The 12,887-nt window shown below is 44.1% G+C and overlaps 1 protein-coding gene and 1 pseudogene across 1 annotated transcript; one reads left to right on the top strand and one right to left on the bottom strand.

Annotated features, from left to right (window-relative positions):
• Positions 1-2,829: 2,829 nt before the first annotated feature.
• Positions 2,830-8,949, top strand: LOC135565098 (DNA-directed RNA polymerase III subunit RPC7-like; annotated as a pseudogene).
• LOC115111282 (lysM and putative peptidoglycan-binding domain-containing protein 3-like) lies at positions 8,263-12,663 on the bottom strand. The gene is made up of 3 exons (XM_029637187.2): positions 12,507-12,663; positions 9,984-10,255; positions 8,263-9,851 (listed from the first exon to the last, which is right to left on the bottom strand). Exons 2-3 carry the CDS (start codon positions 10,245-10,247, stop codon positions 9,174-9,176), a joined length of 942 nt encoding a protein of 313 aa, XP_029493047.1. The 5' UTR covers positions 10,248-10,255; positions 12,507-12,663; the 3' UTR covers positions 8,263-9,173.
• Between the last annotated feature and the right edge of the window lie 224 nt (positions 12,664-12,887).

The following is a 12,887-nucleotide window of genomic DNA, read 5'->3' as shown; positions in this document are numbered from 1 at the left end:
GGAGCATTCATCAACCCGTATGGCATGACACGGTACTCATAGTGCCCTGAGGTGGTACCGAAAGCCGTCTTACACTCGTCTTCCACTTGTCTCCCTCCCGGATACGCACCAGGTTGTAAGCGCTCCTGAGATCCAATTTGGTGAAGAAGCACGCCGCGTGCATTGACTTAATCGCACTGGCTATGAGAGGTAGCCGGTAACTGTACCTAACAGTGATCTGGTTGATACCTCGATAGTCAATACACGGGCGCAGACCTCCATCTTTCTTCTTCACAAAAAATAAACTTGAAGTGGAAGGCTGAATCTTTCCCTGCCCCAGGGATTCGGAGACGTTTGTTTCCATATCCGCCGTCTCCTCCTGTGACAGGGGATACACGTGACTCCTGGGAAGTGCTGCGTCTACAAGGAGATTTATCGCACAACACCCCCCCCCTCCCATTGATGGGGTGGTAATTGAGTCGCCTTCTTCTTACAGAAGGCGAGAGCCAAATCGGTATATTCAGAGGGGATGCACACGGTGGAGACCTGGTCTGGACTTTCCACCGTAGTAGCACCGACGGAAACCCCTAAACACCTCCCCGAGCACTTTCGTGACCACCCCGTGAGAGCCCTCCGTTGCCACGAAATAGTGGGGTCATGACAGGTCAACCAGGGTAGGCCCAGCACCACAGGAAACACAGAAGAATCAATAAGGAAGAGACTGATTCTCTCCTTGTGACCCTCCTGCATCACCATGCCCAGTGGAGCGGTGGCCTCCCTAATTAGCCCCGACCCTAATGGTTGACTATCTAGGGCGTGAACAGGAAAGGGCATATCCACTGGAACAATAGGGATCCCTAAACTATGGGCAAATGATCTGTCAATAAAGTTCCCAGCTGCGCCTGAATCTACGAGCGCCTTATGCTGGGAATGTGGGGAAAAATCAGGAAAATTAATATACACAAAATGATATATTACACACTTTTCACACAAGTACACAAGGATTTTGTATTGTAGATATATGCTAGTGATGGAATATGGGCCTAAGGGCACAAATCAAATCAAATGTATTTATATAGCCCTTCGTACATCAGCTGATATCTCAAAGTGCTGTACAGAAACCCAGCCTAAAACCCCAAACAGCAAGCAATGCAGGTGTAGAAGCACGGTGGCTAGGAAAAACTCCCTAGAAAGGCCAAAACCTAGGAAGAAACCTAGAGAGGAGATCATCAAGGACAACAACCACCCGAGCCACTGCCTGTTCACCCCGCTATCATCCAGAAGGCGAGGTCAGTACAGGTCAGTACAGGTGCATCAAAGCTGGGACCGAGAGACTGAAAACAGCTTCTATCTCAAGGCCATCAGACTGTTAAACAGCCACCACTAACATTGAGTGGCTGCTGCCAACACACTGACTCAACTCCAGCCACTTTAATAATGGGAATTGATGGGAAATTATGTAAAATATATCACTAGCCACTTTAAACAATGCTACCTAATATAATGTTTACATACCCTACATTATTCATCTCATATGTATACGTATATACTGTACTCTATATCATCTACTGCATCCTTATGTAATACATGTATCACTAGCCACTTCAACTATGCCACTTTGTTTACATACTCATCTCATATGTATATACTGCACTCAATACCATCTACTGTATCTTGCCTATGCCGCTCTGTACCATCACTCATTCATATATCATTATGTACATATTCTTTATCCCCTTACACTTGTGTCTATAAGGTAGTAGTTTTGGAATTGTTAGCTAGATTACTTGTTGGTTATTACTGCATTGTCGGAACTAGAAGCACAAGCATTTCACTACACTCGCATTAACATCTGCTAACCATGTGTATGTGACAAATAAAATTTGATTTGATTGATTTGATTTTGAACCAGGCAATGTGGGGTGGCCAGTCCTCTTCTGGCTGTGCCGGGTGGAGATTATAACAGAACATGGCCAAGATGTTCAAATGTTCATAAATGACCAGCAAGGTCCAATAATAATAAGGCAGAACAGTTGAAACTGGAGCAGCAGCACGGCCAGGTGGACTGGGGACAGCAAGGAGTCATCATGTCAGGTAGTCCTGAGGCATGGTCCTCCGAGAGAGAGAAAGAAAGATAGAAAGAGAGAATTAGAGAGAGCACACTTAAATTCACACAGGACACCGAATAGGACAGGAGAAGTACTCCAGATATAACAAACTGACCCTAGCCCCCCGACACATAAACTACTGCAGCATAAATACTGGAGGCTGAGACAGGAGGGGGCACACAGTATGTTGTGAAATCTGTGAATGTATTGTAATGTTTTTCAAATTGTATAAACTGCCTTAATTTTGCTGGTCCCAAGTATGAGTAGATGCTGCCTTGGCAACAGCTAATGGGGATCCATAATAAATACAAAATACACTTGAGAGAGAATGCAACTGACCCAACTGGCCAGTGCTGGGCTAGGTAGAATCACATGATGCATGATCAGTGCATGGGCAGGGTGTGGGTGCATGGGAACAGTCTGATTGGCTGAAGCCACAATCTGGAGGTGATCGATATCTCTCACTTGACGAGTGGCGCCAGCCAGACATAAACAACAACACAACCCCTGGAAATGAGTTCCACAGTAATTGGAAATGGATCTGAAGTTGATTTTGTCATCCTTTTTTTGTGGTCAGATGTTGTATGTTAGTCTGTTTAACCACATTCTTTTTTATCTGTTTAACATTATTTTATTTTTTTACACGTGTCAAGTGTTATAATTATTTTCCTTTACTCCATTGTGTTTCCATTTCTGTAACACTGTTTTAAAAATCTTGTTTGTGGTTGTCAGGAACTGCCGGATGGCTCATGTACCTCCAAATTTATTTGCTAATTTACATCGACATTGGTGTGATTTTGGCTTAGATATGATGGTATGGGCCTCCCCATACCATCAGGGTGCTGTACTGCTGCGCCAGCTGTGCCATCAGAGTCCCTGGGTTCGCGCCCAGGCTCTGTCGTAACCGGCCGCGACCGGGAGGTCCGTGGGGCGACGCACAATTGGCCTAGCGTCGTTATAGGGAGGGCTTGGTCGGTAGGGATGTCCTTGTCTCATCGTGCACCAGCGACTCCTGTGGCGGGCCGGGCGCAGTGAGCGCTAACCAAGGTTGTGTTAGCAATTGGATATGTAGATGGGTGAGCCGGTCAAGGATCGATTCAGACTAAGTGGTAAATTTTATGACAAGTAAACAGTTTATTCAGAGTGAAAATATGTATTACAACGTAATTACGGCTCTTCCGTTAGTTCGTGTGGAACGGCAGGCAGAGAGAGCGTATACAGTCAGCACAGCTCTTATATACGTCACAGAAAGTAGGTTGACCCTAGGAAGATCGGATCTCCGGATTGGTTCAGCTGGTTGTAGTCTGTAGTCTTCCGCCATTGGCTCAGTTGTCTGTCCATCATCGTAGGATCTTCTTCGGGCACACAGTGTTCGGTTAAAAATAAAAGGAGATTATGTGTGTAATGTGGGAGCTATCCTGTAGGGGACCCCACAGGCTTTACTGTGAGTTGTAGCCATGTAATTAGCAGTAAGTTAGTCACCTGCATACAAAATAGCAATTCCTTACAGTTGCCAGGTGCACGGGTGTACCCTCCGACACATTGGTGCGTCTGGCTTCTGGGTTGGATGCGCGCTGTGTTAAGAAGCAGTACGGCTGGTTGTGTTGTTACGGAGGACGCATGACTTTCAACCTTCGTCTCTCCCGAGCCTGTACGGGAGTTGTAGCGATGAGACAAGATAGTAGCTACTACAACAATTGGATACCACGAAATTGGGGAGAAAAAAGGGGTACATTTTTTTTTTAAAGATAAAAAAAAAAGATATGATGGTATGGAGATTTTAATTTAACATTGAGCTTCAACCAATGATACTATGAGACAAGATAGTAGCTACTACAACAATTGGATACCACGAAATTGGGGAGAAAAAAGGGGTACAAAAAAAGGGGTACAAAAAAAGATATGATGGTATGGAGATTTTAATTTAACATTGAGCTTCAACCAATGATTAATTGTTGGCGTGGTTGTGTGGTAATTAGGTCCTACATTTAACTTCATGACATTAAACTATCTGATTAAGCCACACATTAACTGACACAGAACATGTTATTCTAGTTCAAAAGAAAGAAAGAACAGAACAAACATGCACCAAACAAACATTCATTGAATTCACACCATAGGCTTACTGTGATGCAGCTGTCAGTGAATGAAATGGTGTGTGTGTGAGCACACGCTTGTGTGCAAGGTTTGTGTGTGAGAGAGAGAGTGAGCCATTAACCTATATTACAGAGGACATAGTGTTGTTATGAGACGTTCAGGAGTAGCTCCCTCAGTAGTGCAGACATTGCAGGTGGTGAAGGCTGTGGGATAGCTGCCTTCAGTATCAACATCAAACCCCTGGGCCTTAGCAGGGGGAATATGCCTTGGGATTCATTTGAGCTGGTTGCACCTTTCCATTTTCCACTGTTTAGTTCCGGAACCTAGGTGCAGCCAGCTCACTTTTTGCAATGTAAAAATATGAATAAAAGCGATTAATGTTCATTCGAGTTTCCTCTTCGTTATGTAATGTGAAAAAGTTGTTGTCCCGGGCCTGATATTCTAAGAGTTGATTCGGGTTGGGTCAGCCGGGTTTATGGGTTGTGTAACATTGTAACCTATGTTTAGACCAATGCGTGGCCATGGCTGTGTGAGTAGCACGCCTGTATCTCTCACAGAACTAGAACCAGATTAACTTTCTATGATCTCTCTCTGCTCTGATAGACATGAGTGACAACTCTTATTTCTCCAGCATTGCATTTATTTACTTATAGGCCAGCAGCATACCACCCTGCATCCCACTGCTCGCTTGCCTCTGAAGCTAAGCAGACGGTGGTCTGGGTTGGTCCCTAGATGGGAGACTAGATGCTGCTGGTGTTACGCTCCTCGTTTGTGGAATGACCGGACCAAGGTACAGCGTGGTAGGTGTACATCGTTCTTTTTATTGATGACACCCAAAGCAAAATAACAACAAAAACGAAAGCGCACAGTTCTGTAAGGCAAAATAAAACATAAATAAAACAAGATCCCACAAAATCCAAAAGGAAAATGACAACCTATATATGATCCCCAATCAGAAACAACGATAGACAGCTGCCTCTGATTGGGGACCATACTCCGCCAAAAAACACAAAGAAATAGAAAACATAGATTTTCCCACCCGAGTCACACCCTGACCTAACCAAACATAGAGAATAATAAGGATCTCTAAGGTCAGGGCGTGACAGTACCCCCCCAAAGGTGCGGACTCCGGCCGCAAACCTGAACCTATAGGGGAGGGTCCGGGTGGGCATCTACTCTCGGTGGAGGCTCCGGTGCGGGACGCCGACCCCGCTCCGCTTGAGGCGGGGACCTCCGAACCGTAGATCGTTGCCAGAGACTCCGGACTGGGAACCCTCGCTGGAGGCTCCGGACTGGGAACCCTCGCTGAAGGCTCCGGACTGGGAACCCTCGCTGAAGGCTCCGGACTGGGAACCCTCGCTGGAGGCTCCGGACTGGGAACCCTCGCTGGAGTCTCCGGACTGGGAACCCTCGCTGAAGGCTCCGGACTGGGAACCCTCGCTGAAGGCTCCGGACTGGGAACCCTCGCTGGAGGCTCCGGACTGGGAACCCTCGCTGGAGGCTCCGGACTGGGAACCCTCGCTGGAGGCTCCGGACTGGGAACCCTCGCTGAAGGCTCCGGACTGGGAACCCTCGCTGAAGGCTCCGGACTGGGAACCCTCGCTGAAGGCTCCGGACTGGGAACCCTCGCTGAAGGCTCCGGACTGGGAACCTTCGCTGGAGGCTCCGGACTGGGAACCCTCGCTGGAGGCTCCTGACTGGGAACCCTCTCTGGAGGCTCCGGACTGGGAACCCTCGCTGAAGGCTCCGGACTGGGAACCCTCGCTGAAGGCTCCGGACTGGGAACCCTCGCTGGAGGCGGGGCTTTACCTAGCAAAGACTTATAGATGACCTGGAGCCAGTGGGTTTGGCGACGAATATGTAGCTAGGACCAGACAACGAGAGCATACAGGTCGCAGTGGTGGGTAGTATATGGGGCTTTGGTGACAAAATGGATGGCACTGTTATAGACTGCATCCAATTTGTTGAGTAGAGTGTTGGAGGCTATTTTGTAAATGACATCGCTGAAGTCGAGGATCGGTAGGATGGTCATTTTTAATGAATAAATCTCAGGTTTATGGATTCTTTTGTCTCAGTTTCATGGTTTTAGTAAGAGACACCGTCTTGGGAAGAATGGGCTTCTAGTACGACAGTATTTTCACTGATGAAATACCTTGTTTACTATAAGTACAACATCTACTGTTTCTGGGTGGATTCCTGGTGTGATTAATTATTTTCCACATTCAGGATGTGGAGTTCAAGCCTGTGCCACTGAAAGCCAGAGAAGATGAGGAGTACATGCTGGCCCTGTAACAGGAGATGACGGAAACCATGAGTCGACTACCCAACATCAGGCCTCTGGCTAGGAAAGGTGAGAGAGTGCATTAGCAGCAATAGTCAATGTACAGTACTGTATGACATCATCCACTAAGACAATAGGATGAGGTGAGTTAATGGTACACTCAGGAACCGGAGCCATTTAATCATATTCTATCTGGAGACAGAGAGGCAGATCTAGGAGAGACTAATGCTTTAGAAATCCCTGTTCTGACTAAGCTTGAATTTAGAGCACATACTCTTCTGGGGTAAATTGGTGTATCCGTGTATCAAGTGCAGCCTTATTGCGCTTCTTGATATAGAAGAATAACTCATTTATCTGGAGCTTTGAGTTGTCCAATGTCTCATATGCTCAATGTACTACAGGAGAAACACATTTAAGAGATTTTCTGCAGATTTTTAAAGATGATTCAAAACGTGCTTGCTTGACTTAATTGAGCATTTAGTGTCTGTGTCAGCATTCATAACATTTACTGTTTACATATCAAATGGATGTGGAAAGATACAAGGCGAGGTGTCAAGAGGCAAAACTTGTTGGCTGAGGAGAGGATACCAGGAAAATAGTGAATTTGGTCATCATCTGTTTGATTTCAATAGAACTTATGTTTGGCATTAGACTGGCAGCTCTTTCCAAAAGAACTGATGCCTCAAAAGAAAAAGTTTAACTTTAAACCGGGTACTTAGCTCTTCATCAAACTTTTTTTTTTTTTTTTACAATATGACATCATACTAACAGACATATTTCCAAGTAAACATAATATTAGCAAGTGCAAAGAAAATACCCATAAGGTATCAAGCAAAGAAAAAGCAGATGTGCTCAGTAAATTAGATGTCACTTTCATCACTTTTATTCTTATTTAAATGTACTGATTAAACAACCATTCTGTGGAAATTAGGGTTTGGGATTAGTTTGTACATTCGGAAGTGTCATTCTAATGACCTTCCCATAATGTGCAGTGTGTGTGAAAGCTGTTTGTCTGTCTGGATAAACTTACAATTATGGCTATTTCTTCAGGAAGTTGAAAAGAATGATGTAAAAATCAAATGAAGAAAGAAAATGACTAGAGAAGAAGAAATTGGAGGAGTTGTACGAGGAGGATTTAGAAGAGGTAACTCTCCCCCTCATTGTAACAGAAGCACAATTTGATCTGATTTACTTTAGTAGTCAACTTCTATCACACAATGTATTAGATTTCAAATAGATACAAGTTGTTCGCCTGCACACTTCCATACAATTACTGCATTTGGTACTGAGGCATCTCAGATAGTTTCTGGGGATGATAAATGGCATGCATTTGTAATGCTGGAAGATCACGATGTGAAATATGAGGCATTGGATTGCTACTTATGCATGCACATAACATTCACACACACCAATTTAGTTTAATGGAGAAATGCCCAGCTTAACAGCTACCTTTTTGTAGGAAAATGACATTGCTATTTTGATGATTTTGGTGTAGTGAGGACATGGATGAAGCCTCATATTTAACCTCCGACTGCATGTTAATGGATACTGGCTGAATGTCATTCTTCCAAATGTATGTTTTTCCTGAAAGTTATGGTTGATCTTTTACCAAATAGCCATTGGCTATATGACGAACACTGTCAGCAAGTTTACACATTTTGTTTGGTGAAACTATACGCACAATTAGAGAATCATCAAGACGTGTGTGGTGGAAGTGAGTTTGTATTAGAATATGTCGATCTTTGTATAAACAAATGAGAATTATACAAAACAAAAACCAACATGAACACACTCAAGTCTGAGCATCAATAATTTATTCAAAATATACTTTCTTTTCAGCCTGTAAGGCTGCATTTACACGAGCAGCCCAATTCTGGAGTTGTCATAAATTGGACCAATATTTGGAAAAAATTATAATTGGGCTGCCTGTGTCTATGCAGCCATAGTGTTCCACAGGTTGAAGGCACATACTGTTCGTAACACTAGTGATGAGGAAAATAAACTACGTTATAAACTGGGTGGTTTGAGCCCTGAATGCTGATTGGCTGAAAGCTGTAGTATATCAGACGTATACCACGGGTATGACTAAACATGTATTTTTACTGCTCTAATTACATTGGCAACCAGTTTATAAATATAACATTTCACTGGAATATATCTAGCTAGTGTTGGGCAACATTGTGCATTTCCCGTTTCGTCACCCTTGCCCTTAGTAGAAATGAAGGTTGTGGGACTCCAAACGCAGTTCTTCCCAGACAAGCAAAAATATCAAAACAATGTTCAAGAAAATTTGCATCACATTTTAGACTAACTTCAATACTGATGTTGGAATAAGACTAATATTCCACAGATAAATTACTTATTTTAAGTGACAAGTGGCAGCAATCAGTACTGTTTTGACCAAGAACAAACCCCACACGTCAGACAGTGTTATGGTGAACTAGTCCCATCAGCTGACAAGAGGGGCAGAATAAGCAGTTGGGTCCCACTGTGCAAAAAAAAAAAAAACTTGCTTTAAAAACATGTTTTAAAAACGTACATACTGCATGTCCACTGAAACAATTCAACAGATTGTCCTCATTTTCCCCTCATCATAATTTCCCAATGGATTCTGTTCCGTATAAAGTGATTCTCAGAGAACTTGGATAATCACTTTTTTCACAACTGCTCAGATACCTCCAGCTCCTGCAGTTTGTCTAAATCCCGCACTACGTTTTCTCTTTCTTAGGGCCTGGGTGGTCATCCACCTCATTGTGTCTCTGTGAGTTTGGTTTGGGTATGTTTCCAGCCTGAGGTCCTGAGTTGGGCTTTCCATGGACTTCCACAGGCTCAGGAATCTGGGCATGCTGCATGCCCTTAAGATTGGTCGACGGCGTGGTGGTGTGGTGGCTAACGTCCGCCTTCATCAGCACCTCATAATACAGCAGGTAGAACACTGGTGCGACAATGACAACCACCACCATGATGGCCACTGCCGTCCACCACCTCATGCCCCAGTCCGCCCCATGGTAGGGGTCCTTCCTGAAGACAGGCTTGAAGTCAGAATCCCCCAGTAGTAAGGGCTGCTGGAGGGTCAGGGAGGAGACCACCTCATTCAGGCTGCTTCTGGAGGTGCCGGTGGACTTGACTAGCAGCTCGATGTCTTTGTCCTTCTCCTGCAGGAAGCTGCCCACGCTGTCTGTGGATGAGGAGGAGTCTGTGGAGATCTCCATAGAGATAGGGGGCTGGGGGAAACGTCGGAGGCCTGTGGGGGAGGCAGATTTGAGAGGCGCGATGCTGTGGGTCTCTGTCAACACGCTGAAGCGTTTCACAGGGATCTTGATGGATCTCAGCGCAAAGAAGTCCTGCTCTGTCAACAGGTTGTTGGCCCTCTTGATGTCCGCCACCTACGGCACACAGACAAAACAAAGGATTTCACTTTACTTGGGTAGCAAAAAAAGTGGTGCGAAAAGTCAAAGCTGGTCTGTCTGTAAGGGCTTTGTCATTAGAGTGTAAGACAGGGATTAGGGTTGACTTACTGAGCAGTGGTACTGCAGCGAGAAGCTATTCAGAGTGTCCCCTTCTTTGATGTCTCGGACCAGGTGGACAATGTCGTCCAACTTCTCCCTGGAGGTGCTCCTGCGCAGCCTGTCCCGGCCTCGGGAGCGCAGCTCGTAGCTCTCACCATCCTCCTCCGAGAGATCATTCTCAGAGCTGTTCCCAAATAGGTAGGCGTGTCCTCCATTGGCAGGCTGCACCGTCGTGGCCGACTGGAAACCATAGTGCGGGCTTCTCCCAGTCATTTTTCACTCTAAACAGAGGAGCAAGACATTGTAATTGAAAGCTATACAAGAGTTGTGTCATTAAAAATGATACCTAATGTATGAGGTTGAAGTAAAATTTCACCTGTTTAATATTTCCCAAAGGAAATTTCCAGATTTTCAAAGATGTACAGGGAATATTGGCATCACTGTCAACAGCTGTCAGTTCTTTCAATAAAGGAGTAAACCATGTTTGTCAGGTTTCAGCTTGTTTTGAAAGCTGCAGCTAGCCTACACATTACATTCAATATAGCATGCATTGGCACGTTTTGAAGCCTCTAGTATGTGAGGCGCAGAGCATTTAGTCCAACTCTTCCAGTTGAATGGATCTTCAGAGGGGTGATTAAACTTAACTGACTAGCTAAAGTCCACTGCACCTATCTTGTACGTTCAACCAGTAATACTGACTGATAAGATAGATGCCCCAGTGACTGCAATGTAATCAAGGTCCTAGTTTATATCATCTGTGGCTAGCTAATGTAGCCGTTGTTTTCCATTTGACATTCAGAGAGGAACATCTGCTACTGATGTAGCCGACTGAATTCCACTCCATGGTGAAGGCAGTTTCTGATGAACTTCACCAACGGAGTGGAGCAGAGACCAGGCTTTGGAATCCAACTCGGAGTACATTGATTCACCCAAGGTCAATACTTTGGTTTCCTTGTTGAGATTCAATTGGCACATGCAAATTTGCACTTAATTGTCATCTTAGAGCAACATCAACAAGCAAACAGTCAGTGGTAGTATTTGATTAACATTTATTGAAAAAGTATATATTTCAGCAAACAAAGAAAGTCACGCAACTACAGAGGACAAACATTGGTACAATACGATAGTTAAGGGTACAAGAATGGGAACATATCTGGCTGTGTTGGCAAAATCCCTACATATCCCATCGAGTCAGGCGGGGAGAGGCTGCCTGTTGTCACAGTTCCAAGACCAGTCAGAATCGTCCAGCTAACCCTACACCAATGACGCCGGTGGATCTCAAAACTGAACTTGGATCTGCGTTAAGTAGCAATAATATATTTCATCACAGTCGTCTTATGACAGATAATGTGTCTCAACACAGTCACAACTATTCAACAAAGTAAAATATTTTAAAAGTTTCATTCTAAATAGCAAAGGAGTTTTGACGTTGAGGGTACAGTATTTATGAAGTTTGGCAATGAGGACGAAAACTAGCGTAATTCTGCAAGCCAGCTAGTTTAGCCAAGGGAAACCAGATCATGGCTGGAAGGGATCCAGCATTTGTCAAATTAACGTCAGATTTGACTTTTCGTAGCAGGTTAGGAAACGGGTTAGAGTTAGCCAAAATGCACAACAACAAAAAATCTCCTTCTGGTATTATTTTGATAGAAGTTGAATCGATTCGTTTTCATTAAATACAAGTAATCGTGTATTGTATGTATTATGGGTCCCAATTAGCTGCTTTGTTTGTCTCTGTATTGTTTAATCAAACGTGTCGCTGTCATCTCCTGGTATCAGTGCATAAAAACTTCTGTTTTCTGTTCGAGTCTAACCATGACTTGAAACTTCAAATTAGCTCTGGCCTAGTGCGCGCTCGTCTAATTCAAGAGACTCGTTTTTAGATATCAGAAGCTGGCAGCGAAACGTTTGATTAAACAATTCGGTGACAAAGGAATAAAATCACACTACATATTTAAAGGAGAGCGAATGGATATACAATCCCGAAATCAGTTGTATCTGTCAATAGTAAAACAAAGTTTAAAATTATGTTTGCGTGAACCCTTAACATGGAATTAATAGTGAAATCGTTTTCCGGTAGACTCCTCACCACTATAACTGTCATGCGAAAGAAGCAGACTTATTAACGAAATTCACTTTCACTAATAATTTATGTCAATTTATACAGGAGCACGGAGATACCGCACTGGCTAATCGTAAACTAACACTATGCGGGCAACTAGCAAGCTAGCGATTGTGTTCTCACGATAAACTAACGTTATCTACACCTAAAACGCAAGCAACCGATCACTTTGTAACCCAACTAATTGGGGCAGGTGTCAAATACTTAACTAACGCTAAACTAGTTAGCTTGGCTGGCAACTAAAGGAGGGCTAGCTAACCTGTGCTAGCATCTCTACCCATTTTTTTTTTTCAGTTAACGTGCCTTAGTTAGATAGCTATCTATAGTACATTGACGATTATTGTCGCGTGGAAAGGTTCGTGTTACATTTAGCGAATTAAAAAGTCACGAAGTACCAATAGTTTATTTACCTGAAAACATGAGCAACGTTCTTCGACGACCTAAGCCATTTCCATTCTTCCTCTGGCTACTATCAAATACATAATTGGCTACTAGCGAAACAAATGAACGCCACCAGCGTGTCGTGAGCAACAATTGCGTAATCGGCAGTTAGCCTTAAAAAATAAAAGTCCCCCATTGAAACGGATGCAATTGTATTTACTTATATTTAACTAGGCAAGTCAGTTAAAATAACAAATTCTTATTTACAATGACGACCTAACCTGGACGTCACTGGGTTAATTGTGCGCCGCCCTAAGGGACTCCCAATCCTGGCCGGTTGTGATGCAGCCTGGAATCAAACTAGGGTCAGTAGTGACGCCTCTAGCACTGAGATGCTGTGCCTTAGACCG

The sequence above is a fragment of the Oncorhynchus nerka genome, linkage group LG27 (genome assembly GCF_034236695.1).
Source record: "Oncorhynchus nerka isolate Pitt River linkage group LG27, Oner_Uvic_2.0, whole genome shotgun sequence".
Taxonomy (NCBI): Eukaryota; Metazoa; Chordata; class Actinopteri; order Salmoniformes; family Salmonidae; genus Oncorhynchus; species Oncorhynchus nerka.
This window is presented reverse-complemented; position numbering and strand designations above follow the sequence as displayed.

Coding starts and splice junctions, on each gene's coding strand:
- LOC115111282 (XM_029637187.2), bottom strand. CDS start 10,247: ATGACTGGGAGAAGCCCGCACTATGGTTTCCAGTCGGCCACGACGGTG. Junction 9,852..9,983: donor CGCTGCAGTACCACTGCTCA/GTAAGTCAACCC, acceptor TGTGTGCCGTAG/GTGGCGGACATCAAGAGGGC.